Source organism: Symphalangus syndactylus, chromosome 3 (assembly GCF_028878055.3).
Source record: "Symphalangus syndactylus isolate Jambi chromosome 3, NHGRI_mSymSyn1-v2.1_pri, whole genome shotgun sequence".
NCBI classification, from domain to species: Eukaryota; Metazoa; Chordata; class Mammalia; order Primates; family Hylobatidae; genus Symphalangus; species Symphalangus syndactylus.
This window is the reverse complement of record NC_072425.2, coordinates 110087038-110109797: the sequence shown is the minus strand read 5'-3', so window position 1 is coordinate 110109797 and position 22760 is coordinate 110087038. Positions and strand designations below refer to the sequence as shown.

The window sequence follows — 22760 nt, the reverse complement described above, 5'->3', positions numbered from 1 at the left end:
AAATAACCAATCTACAGCAGAGTGCAGTGCTAGATACTGTGCTCCTTGCAGTGATTTATGGAGGATCCTGTAATGATTTTATTTTTCTTGTTCATGCATGCATTATTCAGTCAGCACTTAATAGGCATTTTCTCTAAACTCAGCACCGAATTGAGTGCTATGGGCACAGCAGGAGTAGCTGTAAATAATGAGTGAGTGGGGGATATAGACAGGTGGAAATAGGTCATCAGGTTATTATAACACTGTGACAGGACAACACTGCTGAGAGAAGGTTAGAAAAGGCACCTCACTTAACCTTGAGGGTCAGGGAACACTTCCAAAGAAAATGATAACTAAGTTAAGATCTGAAGAGATGGTGGGAATTGGTGAGGCCCAGAAGCTGTGGAAGAGGGAACAGAAAGGACAATGTCTCCTAATTTTGAAAGACCATGGGGGATTGAAGATCTGAGAAAAGCACCATATGGCTGGAGTTCCAAGCGTGATAGGGAGTCAGGAGCTGCGTGGAGACCTCTCCACCAGGAGCCTGTTGTGCGGGCTCTTGTAAGTCCTGTTAAGCAGCTGTTGAGAGGTTTTAAGAAGAGAAGTGACTAGATCAGATAAAGGCAATTTTCAAAAGCTGATTTGAGCAGCAGTTTCCTCTTTAGCTCCCCCTTTACTTATTACTGTCTTCTTAAACCTCTTTAGTCCAGGTGGTGATGCTGCAAGTGAACAGTTTTCACAACAATCAGGATATATCTGATGTCCTTTTAGTCTTCTTTGCTTCAGGGTTTTCTGCCTTCAACACCTGGAAGGGTATGAAGATAAAGGGAAACCATGACCATAGCAAAAAACTGGGAATGGATGCAAGAAAACTAAGACAAAAGGAAAAGCAGAAAATATTTATTTTCTTATGAAAATGGAATTGTACTGTATCAGGAATCAGGAGGCCAGAATTTGAGACCTATGACCAAATTCTTTTGTATTTTATTGTCCTCAGTTGTCAAATAAAGGGTTGAATTGGTGTTTTTGAAGGTGACCCTGAGTTTTACAATTCTATGAGGGTTATTTCAGTTGTGCATGGTGAATCAATCACCCTGTGTATCAGTCAAATTACAAATGTATTCAGTGCACTAAGATTTCATATATATGTATGTGTATGGATGTGTGTGTGGGTAATGTACATGAAACAAGATGAAAACTTATTAGAAAGGGAAGCATGGGTCAGTAGAAGGTTGAATGCATTTAAGAAGATGATGGTAATGCTAATAATGGGTGGAGGTTTGCCATAGCTCTCAGGAGCTGCCTGTCTCTTATGAAAAGGCAGATCGTATGAGCAGGAGCTATTGTCAATACCAGTCACAAGTGTACATTGCAGAGACTGTCCCCTCAACTGTTTGTAACCCAAACTGTCCAAGAGTCAGATAGTTTCTTACCTAGAGGAATGTATGATAAGGTTACCTCTTTCTCCAATTCCTCTGTTTGGCAGTGCATACAGAGATGCAAGATTTCTGGAGAATTTAAGGCCATAATAGAGAAACTTGTTTTTCTTCCCCTTTGTCATTTTCTTGAATACCTGTTTTTTTTAAATTATTATGACGATTTGCAGTTACCTTGCTAATTTATTATTATTATTTTTAGAGACAGAGTTTCCCTCTTCTGCCTAGGCTGAAGTGCAGTGGTGTGATCATAGTCATAGTGTAACCTCAACTTCTTGGTCTCAACTCTCGGTCTGTCACCCAGGCTGGAGTGTCGTGGCATAATCACAGCTCCCTGCAGCCTCAAACTCCTGGGCTCAGGTGATTCTCTTGCTTTAGCCTCCCGAGTAGCTGGGACTACAGGCATGTGCCATTACGCCCAGCTAATTTTTATTTGTTATAGATATGGAGTCTTGCTATGTTGCCCAAGATGGCCCTGAACTCCTAAGCTCAAGCTGTCCTACCACCTCCACCTTTCAAAATGCTGGGATTACAGGTGTGAGCCGCTGTGTCTGGCAGATCTTTTAATGTTATTATCTTTTGTATTGAAGTAGTTTCCCTAGTATCAAGGAGATTTAGGATGTCTTTATTTTCAGAAAAAGTTGGAAGGAGAATATTCTGAAGCTTATTAAATAACATTTTGCTATATGTAACTTTGCATAAACCATTTTATTATCATAGACTTCTAAATGCTGAACACTTGCGATAAGTCACTCTACCCTTTATAGGTATGTATTCCTGTCTTGCTTTTATGTGTTTCCAGATGTGGAATAGCCTCTTTCAGATGCTGCGTTAGCTGGAATAATGTGAAGCAGAAAAGTTAAATAGTTAAAATGAAAGAAATGAGCCTACGCAGAGGCTGGGATTCCCCAGTCTTTGCCACCATATGGTTGGAAGGCCTTAATGCGTTTTCTTTTCTTTTCTTTTTTTTTTTTTTTGAGACAGAGTCTCGCTCTGTTGCCCAGGCTGGAGTGCAGTGGCGTGATCTCGGCTCACTGCAAGCTCCGCCTCCTGGGTTCACGCCATCCTCCTGCCTCAGCCTCCCGAGTAGCTGGGACTACAGGCGCCCGCCACCACGCCCGGCTAATTTCTTTTTTTGTATTTTTGGTAGAGATGGAGTTTCACCATGTTAGCCAGTATGGTCTCGGTCTCCTGACCTCGTGATCCGCCCGCCTTGGCCTCCCAAAGTGCTGGGATTACAGGTGTGAGCCACCATGCCCAGCCAATGCCTTTTCTTAGATTAAATATCTCATAAACACCCTGAACATTTGAGTGATGCTAGCATTGGCCAAGCACGGTTATTAGCAGCTGAGCATTACTGGATACTGACAAGGAGGACAGGTACAAGTGATAGAGAAGCAAACTGGGACTCAGTGTATTAGTGACCTTCACATAAGTGGCAGAGCTCGCTCAGGGCTGAGGTGAACTTAGGTGCTCACAAGGCCACTGCTGAGTAGAGTCAGCCTGAGGGATTTTAAGGCTTGTCCAGGTGTAGGAGGATGACGGCCTGAAGGTGAACTGACGCTTTGGGTAACACAGGCTCTGGGACTGTGGGCCTTCCAATGAACTGTGCTGTACTTTGTAGTTTTTTTAGCTTTGACTTTGTTTCAGTCAAATGAAGTAGTGGTATGTTTGAAATTTTAATTCAGCTCCAAACAAAATCTGTATTCATTTTTTATGGTCTTTTCTTTCTCTTCCTTCTGTGCTCATAATCTGTTTTCATTATGATCAGATCTGCTGATTGTATATGTTTATCAAAGCACTGGTTCTAAAGCAATTTACAGCAAATCTTACTCTTTCACAGATTTTAGAATTGTAGTGGAATTGGAAAGGCCATATAATTATGACCTTATCAACAGTTCATTAATAATGGAAAACTTTGTTGGCTGACATTTTTTGGGCTTTTCAACTGAACAGGAAAAAACTGCACACACCAAAATACATCAGATTTTCAGAATAAAGAATTTCCTTTGTCTTCTAGCTCAAGACTATCACTTTTAGTAGAATCTACCTCAGTAGCTTTGTGTGTGAGAGAGAGGGAACCCAAGGAAGAAAAGACAAAGATAGACACTAGATAAATGAACTGAGGGAGTGACTTAGCTGTTTCTGTTGATATGCTTGTAGAGCAGCAAGTAGGTTGAAGTGTAACTAAATATATAAACACACACACACACACACCCACCATAAACATGCTACCCCTCTCCCTCTGTGAGAGCCATAGCACAGTGATTTTCAAACTTCAGGATGTGTAAATATTAAATGGACAGTTTGGTTGAAATATAGAATATAAGCTTCATGAGAACAAGAGTTTTTTGTCTGTGTTCCTCTGTTTTATCTTCAGTGTCTCGTGATTGGCATGTAGTAGATGTTAAATAAATATGTATTGGGTGATTCGTGGGTTCCATCCTTATAAATTTATATTTGGTAGCTTTGGGATAGGACTCCATGAATCTGCATTGATATCAGGCACACCAGTTGACTTTGATGTAGTTGGTTGGAGGGACATACTTTGAGAAGCACTGCATGCTGAGCCTGGAGCTGTGGCTGTGGTGAATGGTGAATGGTCTGCTTCTCCATAAAGGGAGGTGGGTTCTAATTTGCTTAAGAATATGCTGCAGAACTACCTTGTTTTGTGGAGGAGTCTGACAGTGCTTTACCTCTTGACTACAGTCTTGCAGAGTTGAGTATCTTATGTGCCTTTGGGTGCTGGGACTTGTAGCCATGGCAAAGGAGACGTTTTCTGACTTTAAACTTATCTGTAAAAGATACAGATGTGTAAATCTTATGTGTAAAAGCATACAACAATAGCTATTCACATGCATTCATTTAAAGAGAGGTTGATTTAAATCTATTCAGACAGCAAGGTCAGGCACAGTGGCATGCCTGTAATCCCAGCACTTTGGGAGGCCAAGGTGGAAGAATCACTTGAGTCCAGGAGTTCGAGACCAGCCTAAGCAACATAGCAAAACCTCATCTCTACAAATAATTAAAAACAAACAAACAACAACAACAAAAAGAAACTTTAGCCAGGGGTGGGGGCAGGTGCCTGTGGTCCCAGCTGCTCAGGAGGATCACTTGAGCCTGGGAGGTTGAGGCTGCAATGAGCTGTGATTACACCTTGCACTCCAGCCTGGGGAATAGAGCGAGACCCTGCCTCTAAATAAATACATAAACAAAACATATGTAAATACAAATCTAGTCAAATAGTAATAGCTAATATGATATGAATGGTTATTCTTCTTAACCAGAAAACATAAGGGGCTTGGTGCGAAACCACTCATCTTTTTTTTTTTTTTCAATCACATACTTTGTAGTGTTCCTGTTAACTGTACATGTAACCCATGTGTAATAAAGTATAAAATAGTTAAAATGAAGCAAACTGCCTAATGGCTTTTAAACCTAGTTTTTATGGCCAGACCAAGATTAAAAAATAAAAAACCTGTTATCAGGTCTTGCAGAAACCCTCAGTCCCAAAATTGTCTCTTTTCCTCCTGAAGACAGTACCTGGATTATAATCAACACCATTCCCATCCTTGTTGGTAAGTACGTTTCCTTTCCCCAGAAGTTACTAGCAAGATGTTTGCATTTAAGAAGAGCCACATGTCTAGCATTTATGTAGTACCTTCATTTGTTTGGATATTTCCCATCACAAATAGGACCAAGATTAACTAGAAGCATGGAACAGCAGAAGAGGGTCATTTACAGGTTGAACTAGCAGTAAATGGAGACAGTAAGATTGAAAATGTTTTTGCACTGAGTAAATTTTAATGCAGGAAAGTAACTATTTAGAAAAGAAACAGATTTAACATGTTAGATTAATATGTGATATGAGAGCAAATTACAGGCTGATACAGGGTCTGCAGTGTACCAGGATAGAAAAAGAGATCCTTAATATACATATTTCCACCAGTACCCAAGTGAGGAGGGATTAGAAGTGAAGAATATTACTGCAGTTATAATGATTCATTATTGTATTATAGTTCCATATTGTATAAACACCTGTATGCTTTTTATTTAATAGTGTTGTTCCAGTTCTTTAGCAAATTCACTTGTAATAAAAACTTTTCCAGATATCTCCTTTTTAGTATAAAAGCAATATATCTTTATCATAAACAATTCAAATGATGCAGAAAGATACATGTAGGATATTAAATTATTTCTATATCTCTTCTCAGCTATAACTATAATTTGATGAATAGATTCTTCCTTTTTAAAAATGCAGTCAATTGGTGGTGATTTGGTAGCAGATTTACTGGTTCGAATATTAATGGTGGTAAAAATAACAATACATTTGTGAAAAAATTTAAATGCTTTGAACCAGGTAAATTCTACTAGGTTGAACCATGTACAATTCTTGTGTTAGTAGGTAAAAAATGTCAAATATTGGCAGTTTCATGTGGTCAAGCTATAGTTTTAGAGGAATGCGTTCTTTACAGTGATTTAGTAACAAGTTGATGTGGGCATGTGAGGCTACAATGTGGAAATAGCCTGTATCTCACTGCTCTTTGCCAGTAGTCAGGTGACGGATAAATAGGTATCGATGCTAAGGAAGGGGGAAATGGTTTAGGCTGTAATTTCCAATATCACATTTCAGTTCTGTGATGTTGGGGAAATTAGAGAGAAGCAGAGCAAGAGAAATATGTAGTGGGATTGAATTTTTGCCCATCTCCAAACTGAAAAACTCTTAAGAAGCAAGTGAAAACAGTACACCTTTTCATAGATATAAAACAACTTACATGATATTTTAAAAGTATTCCTAACCTGTTGTATTACCTTTCCAATTTTGGATGACATCTGGTGAACAAAAAACATCTCTAAATCCTGAATGTGATTTTAGCTAAATTAAGGATTACATAACACCACATTTCTTATAACCTTATGTTTAGAGTTGGCTATGACCTCTTTCCTCCATAACCCACAGTTGACTCTTTGTACGTATGTGTGTATAAAGAATAAAAAGCAAATATGGGGTCAAACATTTAATTCTATTTTTTAGCCCTATTCCTTTATTTTTTCCTTTATTAGTTTATGGTTCTGTGTGTGGAGTGCTTATTGTATTAGATATCACTAAGGAGAAGGTCCAGATTGATCACAATCACAGTGTTTATCATTGCTCTCCCAGTGTTTAGGCCAAGCAGGCAGCATGCATTATAGAACCATGAATGCACCAACCCGGAGCTGCATATCGGTACTCAGCGTACGCACATGTTTTTTCTCTGCTAGACTGTGACCTCATTACAAACAGTTAAACAAGCAATCCTGTCTCTTTTGTGCATGCATTTTTAAGTCCCCATTTATATTTCCCCTCAGAATATTTTAGCTATGAAAATATTCAGACTCCACTGGCAAGTAAGGGAGATGGAACTTAGTACTTAAAAGTAGTTTTACTATTTGTAGTAAAAGTAAATTTCAACAGCCTTAAAGCTATCAAGCTGTGGGCTTGAAAAAAAAGTTGATGTTTGTTTTGGTTGTGGCTTGAGATATAGTTGGCCCCTTAGGTTTCATGAGTAGTCATTCTGGAAAAGTCAGGCAGCAATCCCTCTACTCCACTCTGCTGAGAAAGAACACGTAAGATGAAAGGAGCCTGTGAATGTCTTTTTTCTCCCAGGGGCTAAAGGCGAAGTGATGGCGGATGGGCTGTGTGTCTTTGTAATCCCTTTTTTCCTAGTAGGACATCAAATAATGATCTAGAAAATTATCTCAAATATTAAAGGTTGTTTTTCCCCCTTATTAACATCGGTTTTGAAAAAAAAACACTACAGTGGGTATCTGATAAAATGAACTTACTCTGATTTTCTGTATTATCTCAAAATTTATTTTAAACATGATGGGACTAGAGTTTAGATGAAATTCATTTCTTCCAAGTTGCAGTGAAAAATTAAGATGTTTATTCTCAAAGTGGGATGCCAAGGTTTGAGTATGGCTGCTGAATATGAGTCTGAATCCTTCTGCCAACCTAAGGGAAGGCTCCCTGCATCCCTCTATCCTACTGGGACTTTGTCAGAGCACAGCTACCTCTATGAGCAAATGTTTTTCTGTTTTTATATGGTTTTGACACCACAGTCCCCAAACGATTGTTATAATTTTCACCCTTAACTCTAATTACAAGTCTTTTGCATCATGTGCAATTTTACCTTTTCAAATCTCACTGGTGAAATAAATTTAAAACATTGCCATATGTTTACCTAAAATTTATGATGAAACCAAGGGTGCTTGAATTACTAATGCTAATGTTACGGGATTTTTGTAGATAAACAATGAGAGAATAACATGTCCTGTGTTTATGATATTGTTAGGATTACATGGAGTATGATTTTGACAGTGTTTGTCTTGATGAGGGAGACACACTGGCTCTAGAACTTGTAGGTGTTAATCTCTGGACTGACTTGGCAGCTAGGAGACTCCCTTGCCCTGCTAACAGCAGGAACTGTAGTATCTGGCACCTCGCTGGGACCAGTGGCTGCTGCATTTGGCAGCCTCAAAGTTAGTCATGTCTGTCACCTACCGTGATGTTGGTACATATCGTAGGCTGTTATCTGTCCATTAATGCCATTTTTCTGCCATCAGCTTTGAAATTAGTGGCTCTGTCCTTTTCCAAGTACAAATTAATTATGTTAATCTTAAAAGCAAGAGGGCTTGTTTCAAATTCAGATGTTGGTATTTATTTAACTGACAGTGTGTTTCAAAAGTTTATATAAATATGTTTTGAAATCTAAAAATCTGTCATAATTATTGAGATTTATTAGGATGTAATGTGGAGGCTTTGAGGTTTCATCTAAGTGGTCAAAAATATAATATGAAAAACGACATGATACTTTTCTATAATATTAGCCACTTTCAGGAAAAAACATTTTCTTCTTAAGGTGAATGTTGGCAGGAATTTGATTTTACTGAAATTGTGGGACAAACACAGTAGGAAATGATGGGTGTGAAGATATTACTTTGAGAAATGAGGAACAATTTAGGTGTAAGTGGTAAGAGAAGAAAGGCAGTAATTGGGGAAAAACAGTTAAAAAAAAATCCTGTGTCAAAGTGTCCTCTGGGTATGAGATTCTCACTGAAGTGGAAGCTTTAATACCTTTATGGAGTTGTTGCCAATAAGGATGGATCATCTCTGAATTTGACAACCTGAAGTATTAACTTGAAAAATGGAATTTGACAAGATTGCAAATAATGTTCAATAATATGTTTCCAAAACTTGCTTCACAAAGCCGTGCGCCTTTCTTACAACATGATATTCACGGGCCCTTAATTCATTTGGTCTGAAAAGTTCCTGTGCAGGCTAGGTGTTTTGTACCATACCTTGCCATCATTTAAAAATGCCCTGCTGTGGTTTGAAATAATGATCTCTGAGGATGTGTGCACCTCAGAAGACTGGTGCAGAAGCGAGTATCCCTTTTGAAATGAGCCTATGTGATCCCCAGATTAATATGTGAAAGCTAGCTACCTAATAAAGTTTTAATTGCTTAAGGCTACTGGGCTAGTTGAATAATTAAAAGAAAGAAGATTGTAAATTATTAGAATTAACAATACTAAACTCTGTGGTAAATCTATAGCGATTGTTTCTTCAAAGTCAATGTGCTGTGATTTTACTGTGTTATTGTAATGACTTTCTCACTTGAGTGCTGGTTTATAAAGCTCAGATAAAATAAGCCTGTAGATATTTTTACAATAAGGATTTTAGTGTGCAAAACTAAGTTTCTCTTGGCAGACATGCGTAGGGCAGAAGAGAAGTCCTCTCTGCCATAGTTAGGGTCTACTTCTCTTGTGTGGGAATATACATTGTTGCTCCAGATTCAGTTCCAGAGGGAACGCACTTCTTACTGCCTTCCACACCGATCAGTTATCAGACTGACTTCTTATGACCAATATGTGTTTATAAAAGTTTATATTTGGGTTAAGGATTTAATATATTGTTATGAAACAGGTTTGCTTGGGGAAGACAGTGGAAATTCATAGCAGTAACAATAATTCTGATAACACGAGCTCACATTCGTGGAGGTAATACTGGCACTTAGTGTACTACTAAGTCCTAAGTACTTTATTTTTGCCTTCTCTGATGACTGTCCAGTGCAGACTCATTTGCATGGTAATTGTGTATCTAAAATATTATTTTATTTTAGTGAAATATTAAATAATTGAAATTTATTTTAATATGTTAAAACATGGGTAAATCCCTTAATATTATTTTTTTAAAAGACTTTACATTTTAGAGCAGTTTTAGGTTCATAGCAAAGTTCATTGGAAAATACAGAGTTTCCACATATTTTCCATCCTTCACATATGCACAGCCTCCCCAGCTATCAGAATCCCCAATCAGTATGATACATGTGTTGCAGTTAATGAACTTATGATATTAACACATCATTACCCAAATTTCATCATTTACATGAAAGTTCACTCTTGGTGTTGTAAATCTCTCTTTAAAGATATGGCCTTGCTGTATTATTATTTGCCAAGGGATCAAAGACCTGCTCAGGGCCACCAGTGTCAGCAACTAGATTCTGAATAAATATTTGATTAATAAATGAATTACTACAAGTTATTGATAGAATAGAATATAGGCAGAATGTTTTGTTTTTTTTTTCTTTTCAGATTTTATAGATTCTTACCAAAAAACCAAAATGAAGACATAGTGTTTTTAATGTAATGGTAAAGAGGAAACTTCTGTGTTTTGAATACTCTACTTGAATTGTCATTGCTGTAAAGAGAAATAATTTTGATTATTTTTGGTTTTACTCAGATATGAAGAATTCTTAATACTCATGCTTATGAGTTTATAAATACTCATATATTAATTTGATAAAGGTTTCAGTTACTTGATAGGATGGGCTACTTGCATTGTACAATTTTTTTTTAATATATTTTCCCCTGTCTTTCACAGTTCTTTTATTCTTACACGGAATTAGAAAGATGTAAGACTAAATTCACCACCTAAATTTAATAAATAATATTTTGTAAATATATTTATATCCTTTGACCCTGTAATTCTATTTTTCACAATTTATTGTAAGGAGATAATCCAAAAGGAGGAAAACTAAGTGCCCAGTCGTGTCTTTTGTGGTATTATTTATAAACATAAATCTTAATCTAAAATTTCTTTAAGATGAGCAGTGTTGTAAAGAATCTGATTATGGGGATGTGATGTGTCTCATTTCTTTTTTTTTTTTTTTTTTTAAGATGGAGTCTCACTATGTTGCCAGGCTGGAGTGCGGTGGTGTGATCTCAGCTCACTGCAACCTCCACCTCCCAGGTTCAAGTGATTCTCCTGCCTCAGCCTCCCAAGTAGCTGGGATTACAGGCATGCGCCACCATGCCTGGCTAATTTTTGTATTTTTAGTAGAGGCAGGGTTTCACCATGTTAATCAGGATGGTCCCAATCTCTTGATCTCGTGATCCACCCCACTCGGCCTCCCAAAGTGCTGGGATTACAAGCATGAGCCACCACGCCTGGCCACGTCTTATTCCTTTTTTTAATCAAAGGAAAGGAGGCTTGCATTGAGGAAGGAGTGCAGTTTAAGAGGTAAAGCCAGCTATTCCTTGTCAAGGTCTTGAAATTGCTAGCATTAGCAGCTGGTCTTCTCTGGGTTTTTAGAGGAGTAGATACCCAGAGGCCCTGTGTGGAAACTGAGTTTTATCAGCTGGAGGTTTGGGCGTAGTGCTGGTCTCAGAGTCAAAGGAAGATTGGTCAAACTTGAGGAAGAGCTTCTAGGTGGCAGCAGGCTCTTCTTATTCAGAATAGCCACCCCAACCCCTGAGGACCCCAGATGCATGACATTCAGTAAGTTTGTTGAGTTCTTACTGTGCTTTAGATCTTGATCCAGGAGCAAGATATATCAATGGGGGGAAAAAAAAGATTACTGTTCCTATGGGAGAAGGGGTTTGGAGGACAATTAATGGTGGCTTTCTGATCTTGAATCTTCCCACTCATACTCCTCCAAAAGTCATAAATCCAACAAGGAGAACAAATGAAAACAGACAACTCATCCCTTCAAGAGCATTAAGAGACAGCAACAAGCCTGTGATAGCAAAGAGTGACACAGGGGAAGCTGATAGAGGCTTAAGAAGCTGTGAAAAACAGTACCAGGGGTGTGGAGGACTTAATCAAATCACAAGCAAAATTATTCCAGAAAGAGAAAGCTGGGATGCTGTGTAGTTCATTCACAGCACTGGGTGCAAGAAAGGAGGATGAAAGTGACTGGAATTGGTAGCTGTTGGAAAGCATTGCCTCTAGGGGAGAGTCATATATAGAGAGAAAGAGTGGTACCCGTTAAGACAGGATAGTGAAAGTAAAAAAGGAAGGAAAAGGGAGAAATTAAGGATCCTGTGGAAATGAAAAAGAAACAAGACAACCCAAACCCTTCTTCTTTCGTCTCCCAGTGCCAGCTGTAAAAACTACATAGAAGAGGGCAAAGGTGACAGAAAAAAAGACTGTCAGATTAGGAACCAGTTCATTAAATAAATAGGAATAGAATAAAGTAGCCCACACCTACCCAAAACGACTCTCAAACATTGAAATTAGGAATTAGTGCATTTTGGTTGCAAAAACTCTTGCAAAAAGTCAACCGCAAAATTAAAACTGTGTATAACACTGAAATATGAATTGAATATTTGAATTCATGCTTTTTGGTATATGAAACAAACAAGCCTACCTTTAGTTAGAAGTACAAAAGCTAAGTAGAGAAATGGACAAAAAATAAAATGAAATAAAATTAGAGTTAATTGAACTTCTGGCAAGTATAGAAGAAAAGGAAACATCAAATCAGAAGTGAAGACTAAATTGCAAGGTACCTAAAGGAAAATCAGACTAAAATGGCAGGTGGTAACCCAACATATTAATATTTACATTGAATGTAAGTGGTCTAAATATCAAAATGAAAAGTCAGAGATTGGCAAAATGCATTAAAAATAATGACCAAACCATATACTGTCTACAAGAAACTTCAACTGTATGATATCAGTAGGATTGAAAAGAAAAGGATGGGTAAATGCTAATCAAGAGAATGGTGGATGGCTATACAAAGAGGACTTCAGAACAAAGAAATTTACTAGGAGTAAAGAGGACATTACAGACTGATAAAACGGTCAATTCTCAAAGAAGACACAGCAATCCTAAACATGTATTCAGTAAACAACTGAGCTTCATAATACAAAAAGCAAAAGCAAGCAGAACTCAAATGAGTAATTGATAGATCCACCATTACAGTTGAGGATGCCAACATGTCTCTCTCAGTAGTTCATAGAACTACTATTCAGAAAATTAGTAAGGATATATTAATAGAAGAAATCAATGATACTATTAAATAATAGGATCAAATTGACATTTATAGAACTCCCCACCCAACATCAGCAGAATACAGGTTCCATACGTAAGGAATGTATACCAAGATAAACCATATTCTGGATAATAAACTATACAAATTTAAAGAATTGAAATCATACCAAGTATTTTCCCTGACCATAATGAAACCTAACTAGAGATTAATAACAGATGACAGGTAAAATAACTGAAAGAAGTTTTATCTAAATGAAAACCTTGTTTTTCTGGCCAGGCACTGTGTTATACACCTGTAATCCCAGCTTATCAGGAGGCTAAAGAACGAGGATCACTTGAACCCAGGAGTTTGAGACCAGTCTGGGCAACATAGTGAGACCCCATCTCAAAAAAAGTCTTGCTTTTCTACCCTTCATTTTGAATTGTTATTGACTTGGAACATGTGAAAATAGATAACTCTCATCTGACAGTGTGCCAAAATTATAATGGTATATATTAGTTGATTGTTATCCATAATAAATTGTTTCTCTGTCCATTTTATTTTACAGCTTCTCTGTTAAAAGGACTAAAACATGCTAACATAGTACTACTTCATGACATCATCCATACCAAGGAGACACTGACACTTGTGTTTGAATATGTGGTAAGTAAAGTAAGACTTTTAAATTTAGACATTTAAAATATGAATGAAATTCTTATAGTGTTATCATAGAATTTTGTTTTTAGATTGCTGTATTGAAGTTAATATTTTATCTGAATACATGAGAATTGTAATTTTGTATAAAATAATGGCCTTATAGGAGATTATTGAATGATATGTGTCTTAGAAGAAAAACCCAGAAAAATGTTAACTTGAATTTTTATCAGATATGTTATCTATTTATAACCTATTTGTTACTAGGATACATTGTAATTTTTAGGTTATTACATAGGATTCAACAGCCTGATGGTGATCATTATCAAAGAAAGCTCATAGGCAATAAGAATGGTTTTTTATTTTTGGATTTGTAACTTGGTTTCTCAAAAGCATGCTTATTAAGATCTGTGTGTGTGTGTGTGTGTGTGTGTGTAGGAAAGCCTGATACTTACAATTTAGACTTCCCCCTCACTTGGTATTTCAGCTATTAATTAGAACTTCCAATTGCATAGCACACAATGTAATGATCTTCTTGTGTGAGAGTATTATTGCTGGAAGACTTGGACTTGAACTCATAATTAATCCTTCCCCATTTCTCTTAAAAAACATATGGTATTTGTGTAGCACTACTTCAGCATTTAACTGTGGAATCGTGAAATGTAACCGTGATAATTAACATCCCAATTTTCACAGATGGATCTAAGAACATGTAATTTATAAGACACAAATGACATCGGTGTAGACATTGATTTAGAATAGTTGTTGGTATTGTCAGTGTATTAGGACCCCATTTTGTAATTACCACACTACTTTTTAAAAAATTTGAAGTACTTTCCATTTTTCCTTAAAAAAAAAAAAAGAATGAATATTTGCAGCATTTTTATTTTCCTTATGTCTGCCTGTGTCTGTCATTTGAAAATTGTTGTCTTATGAAGAAGCCATTTATCTTGTCTATTTACATATAAATGATAGATACATTTGAATAATATGGTAATGTGACTGCAAGGACAGCTAGAGCTGAGCAGTTGCATATATTATGTGGTACCAAGAATGGATGCAGATTCACACATCAATGCAAACATAATTTCTTTTGTTTAATCCATGATTTTGGAGTTAATAATGTATTCCAGCTGATTTAGACTTGGAACTTTTGATTCATACTTTTAAGTATATCTAGTTTACATATTTCAGTTAAATCTAGATTTTCCTTACTATGCTTGACTTTTGCAATGTTTTGTAGAAAAGAGATTTCCAAAATGTACTTATTCTGTCCCTGAAATTAGATAATTAAAAAGAAGGAAAGTAGCTTGTGCACCAAAATCAGTAACATTGATAAAGAAACTAATAAAAATAATGTGAAAATATGTCCTCTAAATCTTAAAAAATAATGAAATATATTTATGGGGCTAAAATGTACATATTGGATCAAGTGTCCTTTGATGATTTTGTATTTATGTTGTTGCCAAATAAAAGGAAATAAATTCACTACCCTGCATTATTTACTGATAAAGACTGACTTTTTTTTTTTTTTTTTTTGAGACGGAGTCTTGCTCTGTCACCCAGGCTGGAGTGCAGTGGCACAATCTCGGCTCACTGCAACCTCCGCCTCCCGGGTTCACGCCATTCTCCTGCCTCAGCCTCTCCGAGTAGCTGGGACTACAGGCGCCCGCCACCATGCCCGGCTAATTTTTTTGTATTTTTAGTAGAGACGGGGTTTCACCGTGGTCTCGATCTGTCGACCTCGTGATCCGCCCGCGTCGGCCTCCTAAAGTGCTGGGATTACAAGCGTGAGCCACCGCGCCCAGCCCTGACTTTTAAACATAATCACTTTTCTTTGTGTGAGTGAAATTTTCCCTAGTCCAGTTCTTATGGAGACATCCCATGTCCTTTTAAATCAACCACTTAATAATATGGGCACATGCAGTATCTATAGTAACATTTTGTTCCCAACTTCTCCATGGAGTTTGGACATCGTATAGATTACTCTTGTCGCTTTTAGAGATTGAGGCCAACTTGGGTCATTTTTGGCTTATGATTGCCCTGCCTCTGCTTCTGTTGTCCTGTCTACTTGTGTTGCCTTACTTTTACACTGCTTCTTTGCCTTTTTCCTTTCTACCTTTCTTTTTCTATCTTTTCCTATTCTCATCATTTTCTATCATTTTGCTTTTTGCTGCTATATGTGAAGTTTGTTTTGTTTTGGTGCATTTTTAGTAAAAGATGTTTAGTTCAATTCCTGAAATCAGCCTTTGGTGAAAAGAACCACTCCAGCTTGTAGAAATTTCTTAGGGATAGTCTTCTCATTTAGGGTGGGAAGGTGTAGATTTCTCAGCAGGATTAGTCTATTTGGCAATTGCCCAGTTCAAAAATAACTTCCCTATTACCTAAAGTTTTTATTTCCTTAACACAAGTTTCCAATTGCTTGTTCTTTGTAAATATTTGGATATCTCAAGAAAAGTTAAGGTTCTTACATACCTTAATGGATTGTTTTAATCAGATTGCTTTCCTCACAGTATCTAGCAGAAATAAACTCTACTCTTCTTGCATGTTTTGAAGCAGTGGAAAGGCAATAATAATTATTAAACATTAAGTGCCTTGGAAATTAGAGCAGATATTAGTGAGCGGCATAAGGTAGGAAACAGGAGGGCACTGTGGGCTTGGGATGAATGAGTGAGGGCCACAGAAAGAGAGGCAAAAGAATGTTTAAGACAAATATGGCCACAATAATAAAACCCAACAGCTGAAATTTACAGAGTTTTATGCTGAGCGCTGTACGGAGGGCTTTACATTCATTGTCACTTTTGGTGTTCTCAACAGCCTCATGGAACTGTAAATATCACCATTTTGCAAAGGAAAAACCTAAAGGTTAGGGAGATGAAGCAGTTATTTCCAAGGTCTTGTAGTTTGTAAGATAGACCCAGGCCCATCCTAATTGGACTGTTATAGCTCCTGTTTATTTTTATCAATTTTAGTTAGCCTAGGTCTTTGGTCAGAAGAGGAAAAGAAAACTTTCTTCTTTCTTTCCATCACCTTCCTTTATTCTACACTTAATATCCTGAGTGCAGAGAAGTCCTAAAAACAGTGAAACTGCTTTATAGTTTGAATAAGTTTTGTAGACTGTCCAAAAACCTGTCCATTTAAACTTTTATTTCAATTAAAAATGTTTTTAGTTTCCATAAAGCAAACTTGTAAGTTATAGTATTGTCACATATATGCCACTAAGGTCTTCTGAAATGCACACACACACACACACACACACACAACTTTGTTAGCAAGTTCTAAAATCAGTATCAGTTTAGTTTAAAATTTCTAAAACTTAATGATAATGTTGCTGTATTTCAGAATTATTAACATCAAAGCTATTTTCTAAACAATGTTGATTTTGTAGTTCCATGTAATTCATTGTACCCTTTTTTGAGGGAGGTACCATTGTAAGTTAAACAGTAGGAAAAACCAATACCCCATGCCCATTAAAACCCTGGATATGAAGGGAAGGTAAAATAATTTAAGATTCATTAGGTACTATTGTACTTTTCCTTTTGATTTCACAATGAAGTTTTCAAGGGCTTTTTGAGATACCTGTGTAATTCAAGTTTTGCCAAGTGAAGGATTCTTATTTATGATAATGTGTACATACTATAAATGTATTTCTTTTTTTGGCTTTAAAGGAGAACTGTAAGCCTAGTTGCTTTATATTATTGCCATGAATGGCATTTTAGGTTTTATAAAAGCCTTCTGAGGGCCAGAATAATGAAATAAGTGGTAAAAAATTTAGTGATGTGAAAGAATACTCAAGGAAATGACTTTGAAGGTCGTTATTAAAGTGGTTTAGGGGCTAATAGGATATTGTTGGTGTAGGCTTTCTTTTAAGTAATAGGAAAAGCTTTATAGACCTAAAGTGTTCTGTAATTTAGATTCTTATACAGTTACAAAGTCTGTAGATACTATGATCTGGAAGCTGCAAGGTTTGGAACCCCTTAGGAAATGTGCTCCTTAAGTTGCTCATGTTGCTATTGGGTAACATGTGGACCCCTCTGGTGCATGGTTTTGAGTACAGTTATTTCCAAGGTCTTGTAGTTTGTAAGACAGACCCAGGAAGTTGGGTCTAATATGTCAAATATGAAGGAACACCTTAAACCAAGGAGTGGCTAAGTTAGCTTGAAAAGGAATCTCGTTCATAATGGTCTAAAATATTATTATAGCTGTCTTTTTTCCCTATACAGGTTTAAGACTTGGAAGAGAAAGGTAGAAAATGTAGTTGAGAATCATTGACTCCAGAATATATTTAGTTGTGAAAGTTCTAACAAATTTCTCTTCTACTTAAACAGAAAGTTAAGCAATTTAGTTTTTATTTTCTTTGCCAAAGACAAATAAGTGCCGCATTATCCTATTTAACACCATGCTGAAAAATTTAAAACAGATCCCATAAGTGAAAATAAGAATGCTAATAGCAAACATGATTATGTAAATATATATTGCCATTAAGCTAATAACTGTTCTATTTTAAATTACATAAGAGCAAAGCATGTGTAGCAGCATTTTTCATTACATATTTAATAATTATGTACAAGTAGAAATCAAAATAGAATTTTGATTACCAGGAAATAAGGAGGAGGGGAAAATAGGGAGTTGTTCAGTGGGTATAAAGTTTCAGGTGTTTTTTTTTGGGGGGTGGTGGTGGGGGATACAAGATGGATGATAAATGTTTCAGTCGTAAGTTCCAGAGAGCTACTGCACACCATAGTGCATATGGTTTAACAATATGATATTGTGCACTTACAATTTTGGTAGTAGAGTAGATTTTTATGTTAAGTATTCTTACCATCAGAAATATAAAAGCAAGGTTGGACACAGTGGCTCAACCCTGTTATTCCAGCACTTTGGAAAGTGGAGGTGGGAGGATTGCTTGAGGCCAGGAATTTGAGACCAGCCTGGGCAACATAGTGAGACCTTGTCTCTACATAAAATTAAAAAAAAAAAATTACCCAGGCTGGTTGTATGTGCTCTGGAGGCTGAGGTGGAAGGATGCTTGAGTCCAAGAGTGCAAGACTATAATGAGCTATAATTGTACCACTAGACTGGACTCTGGATGGCAGAGCAAGACCTTGTCTCTTGCCATATATATATTATATATATATATATATATATATATATATATATATTATATATATATATATAAGCATTCACCCATAATACCATCACCACAATCAAGACAGTTAAGGTAATAAACATATCCGTTACTCCACAAGTTTCCTTGTGTCATTTTGCCTTTATTATACATATGTATTACATATATATGTATATATACACACACACTATATATATATATACACACATATATATACACACATACACATACATATACACACACTAATGGAGTAATGGATATATTTATTAACTTGATTGCCTTGATTATGGTGATGGTATTATGGGTGCATGCATATGTCCAAACTCCTCAGATTGTATACATTAAGTATATACAGTCATTTGCATATCAGTCATACCTCAATAAAGCTGTGAAGTGAAAAGCAACAAACTCAAAGCTAATCATGATATTGTTAGGGATAATCATTTTGTTCCTATTTTGCTATAAACTAGTGAAATAGCCTAAACTAATGTATAACATTATATAAAACAAAAATATTGTATTTCACATGAAAACAAAACTGTATCAATAGAAATCATAAAGCCCATAAAATGTTTTTATAGTGTTGTACATTCTACAAAGCACTCTCATAGATGTTATTTTATTAGATGCCACCCTCAGCTCTTTGAGTTGTAGGTAGCATGTTATTTTTATGAAGTATTTTATTGATGAGGAAAAATAACGCTTAGAGAATTTAAAGCAGATTGACAAATGGTTTAGCTGAGTTAAAATGGTAAAGATATTACTTTAGCTCAAGTCTTCTGTGCCTAAAGATGCCAGTTACTCCATTTTAACCTGCAACTTACCTGTATTAGCTACCTTCCTAGAGTTTTATATGGTGGCCTAAGGTATGTATGATGTTAGAAGATGGGACAGGAAGCTGAAAATTACATTCTGTCTTTTCAACTTGCTACAGAATTTACTTAATTATTTGGTTTCTCTGCCTCATACATTTTGATGTTTAAATCTGTGAAGAATGCTGTGATTTGCGTGATTTTATGCCACATCTGTTCTTGAAAAACTGTAGCTCTCTATCAATATTTTCCTTTCCAGATTAAACAGTCCTTGAGCAATTGAACATTTTTCTGCTTTCCTCTGAGATAGATGTATGTGCATATGTATGCACACATGCAACTTTAGTTGAGGGTGATGAGGGAGGGCTTGCTGAGAAGTGTTTAGGTAAAAATCCGAAGGAGGTGAATGAGGGAGATGCACATATTTTCAGAGGAAGAACATTCTAGGCAGAAAGCTTGTCTGAGGAACAGCAGGGCTGTGGCTTGCAGGGAGCTGGCAAGGATGACAATAGGAAGAGACAAGGTTTGAGATGCAGTGGCATTCAGATTGTGTTGGCTTTGAAAGATTTGGCTGTACTGAGTTTGGCTTTGACTCAGAATGAGATGGGAAGCCTCCGAAGGGTGTTGAGCAGATAAATTATTTGATCTGACTCATATTTTTTTTTTCCAGGCTTTAAAAATGTGTTTATTATTTGAATAAAGTGAATATTCAGTTTGAGACTAAAGTATCTGAAAAATTGTGAAACTTACATGCATGGACAAATATGAACTGAATGCTTCCTTTCCCAGATTTTTAAATCTTTCAGCTAGATTTTTTTTTTTTTTATTGGATCTCTGGCTGCTTTCTTAAGAATGGACCAAGGGTGGGCAAGTTAAGAAACAGAGAGACCAGTCAGGAGGCTATTGCAATAAGATCTAAGCATGAGATGATGTCTGCAGAAGAGGTGAAGAGAAATGGTTGGATTCTGGATATATATTGTGTGGCTGACACACCTGTTGGGAAGACTTTAAAAGTGGGCGGGAATAACACGAGACTGAATAGCCAGACCAGAGCCAAAATCATGCATGGCACTGTCCACTAAGCACCCTGCTGCCACCATGAATGTTGGGGCTGGACGTTGTCTCTTGCTTTGCTGGCCTTGCTATCTTTGCCAGTGTTGCCAAAATGGGAACATCCTACATTATCATTGCTTCTTTGGACTGTTAGCTCGTAATGCTAAGCCAGGATTGATTGTGTTTGTTGGCTGAGATGAAGTTTCAAGCCCATGTTTTGACTGCACAGGACCGTAAGAAAGTGAGTGTCTAGCATTTTGGCTCTTCTAATGGCAGGTGGGTCCTGTTTCCTGTCAAGATTCATAAAATACCATTGACTGCAGAAAGAATTGTGATACATATACACTGTGGAATACTATGCAGTCATAACAAAGAAAGAGATCATGTCCTTTGCAGGAACATGGGTGGAGCTGGAGGCCATTATCCTTAGCAAACTAACACAGGAATAGAAAACCAAATACTGCATGTTCTGACTTATAAGTGGGACCTAAATGATGAGAACACATGGACACATAGAGGGGAACAACACACACTGGGGTGTGCCAGAGGGTGGAGGCTGGGAGAATGGAGAGGATGAGGAAAAGTAACTAAGGGATACTAGGCTTAACATGTAGGTGATGAAACAATTTGTATAGCAAACCCCCATTACACAAGCTTACCTGTATAACAAACTTGCACGTGTACCCCAAGCTTAAAATAAAAGTTTAAAAAAATTCATAAAATCAGAACTTTTCCCAACTTAGGGAATACATTCAGATACAGGGCATGCTTCCCTTTTTCCCTGCTTTTCCACCATGCCCTAAGGAGAAAAAGACACCTCATAAACGTCCACTAGATTCATTATCTAGTCCCAGATAAGGTAAATCTAGAATGTGAAAAGAATTGGCAGGTGGTATATTCATGGAACCATTGTTTATAATCTTTGGGAAATCATCAAGAATGCAGATGGGCAAAAGTAATGCTGGTTTTTGAAGGGTGATGGGGGACAAATCTGAATCTACAGAAATATAAGCTTAATATAGAACATTGGTGAAATTTAAAATAAATTTTTAGACATTAGGGTCTAATGATCTTCATTCTCTTTGTTATTTCCTGATTTCAACAGACTAGTGAACTAGTTTGAGATATTTATGAGATATTTAAAACAAGAATGGAAATGAAATCTAGTTGTTAGAAGATCATTATTTTTTTTTCCAGTTTTATCTCTGGTTGAACCACTTTATCCAAAGCGTGTTGATCAATGAATTGACATCATCATGGAGAAAAGTCTGTCGGGGTGTGCTGGAGGGCATTGTCCTTGTCCTTGTTCTATTTGATATTTTTATTAATGACTCAGATAGTGGTGGTGATATGCTGGATCTATTTGTGTCATAGCTGGGAAGTATAATTAACACTTAGGGTTATAGAATCAAGGGTCAGAAAAGAATCTAATAAAATGATGAGCCTAACCTAAAAGGTGAATTATCATGGGGATAAGTAAAACGGTATATTTGGTTTTAAGAAAAGAAAGCATCCCAACCTAATACAGAAAAATGGGGTGGAGGAAAGGTAACTTAAAACAATTCGTGTAAAAAAAGACTAGTGATTTCTTTGGTGTATGGGAGTATGCACAGAGGAGCTCCAATAAGATGCCAAAATTATTCAGGAGAATTAAAGACATACCAAGAGAGGAGAGAAAAAGGTAGTGTATATATTCTAGATGGGGTAAGGAAGTCAAGTGTGAGAATTTTGGGAAGGCTGGCTTTGGCTTAATTCTTAGAAGAATGCTCAATTGTGTGTTTTCTGTAAATTATGTTCAGTTCTTTGAAATGTAATAAGCACCTTATTGCTAAAAGCATTCAAATAGAGGATGACTAGATTCACATCAGGAATATTGTAGAAAGGGTTCCTAACCTGTATTACATGCATGACATTGAGATATGTAATTTAGATTATGTGCTCCCAACTGATACCGTGACGTAGATGTAAGGTCCCTTCATTTTGCAGATGAGGAAATTTAGGCTAAGATGTCGGATACTTCATGCATGCCCTTTCCAGTGGCTATATCATATCATCTCCTGATTTGAGTGTGAATCCAGGTAACTACAAGTTTCCATAGTCGGTATAGATAAGTGTGTCCCATTTGACATAATTTCGGGGAACAGAAACACAGCTCGTTATGGTCATTCACTTAATAATTTATGTATTCATTCATTCACTTTTTTCCCTCCAACATATACGGACTGTCTTCTCTGTGCCAGGGGAATATCCTTAAGTTCTAGAGATACAAATATATAGACGTTGTTTTTAAAGAGATTGAAGTCATGTGGAGAACTGTGATCTTAGACAAGGTAAACCTCCATAAGCCATTTGAGTTATAAATTGCTGTCACAGATCTATATGTGTCATGGTACTAGAACATATT

At 36.7% G+C, this 22760-nt stretch overlaps 1 protein-coding gene across 8 annotated transcripts in view; it reads left to right on the top strand.

Annotated features, from left to right (window-relative positions):
- The window catches only part of CDK14 (cyclin dependent kinase 14), a 685360-nt gene that overhangs the window by 255469 nt on the left and 407131 nt on the right, over positions 1-22760 (top strand). For all 8 annotated transcript variants that reach the window (XM_063636396.1, XM_055272770.1, XM_063636397.1 and 5 more), the window contains one exon: positions 13278-13372. In XM_063636396.1, coding sequence (XP_063492466.1) covers positions 13278-13372 — 95 coding nt within the window. The remainder of the gene's footprint in view (positions 1-13277; positions 13373-22760) is intronic.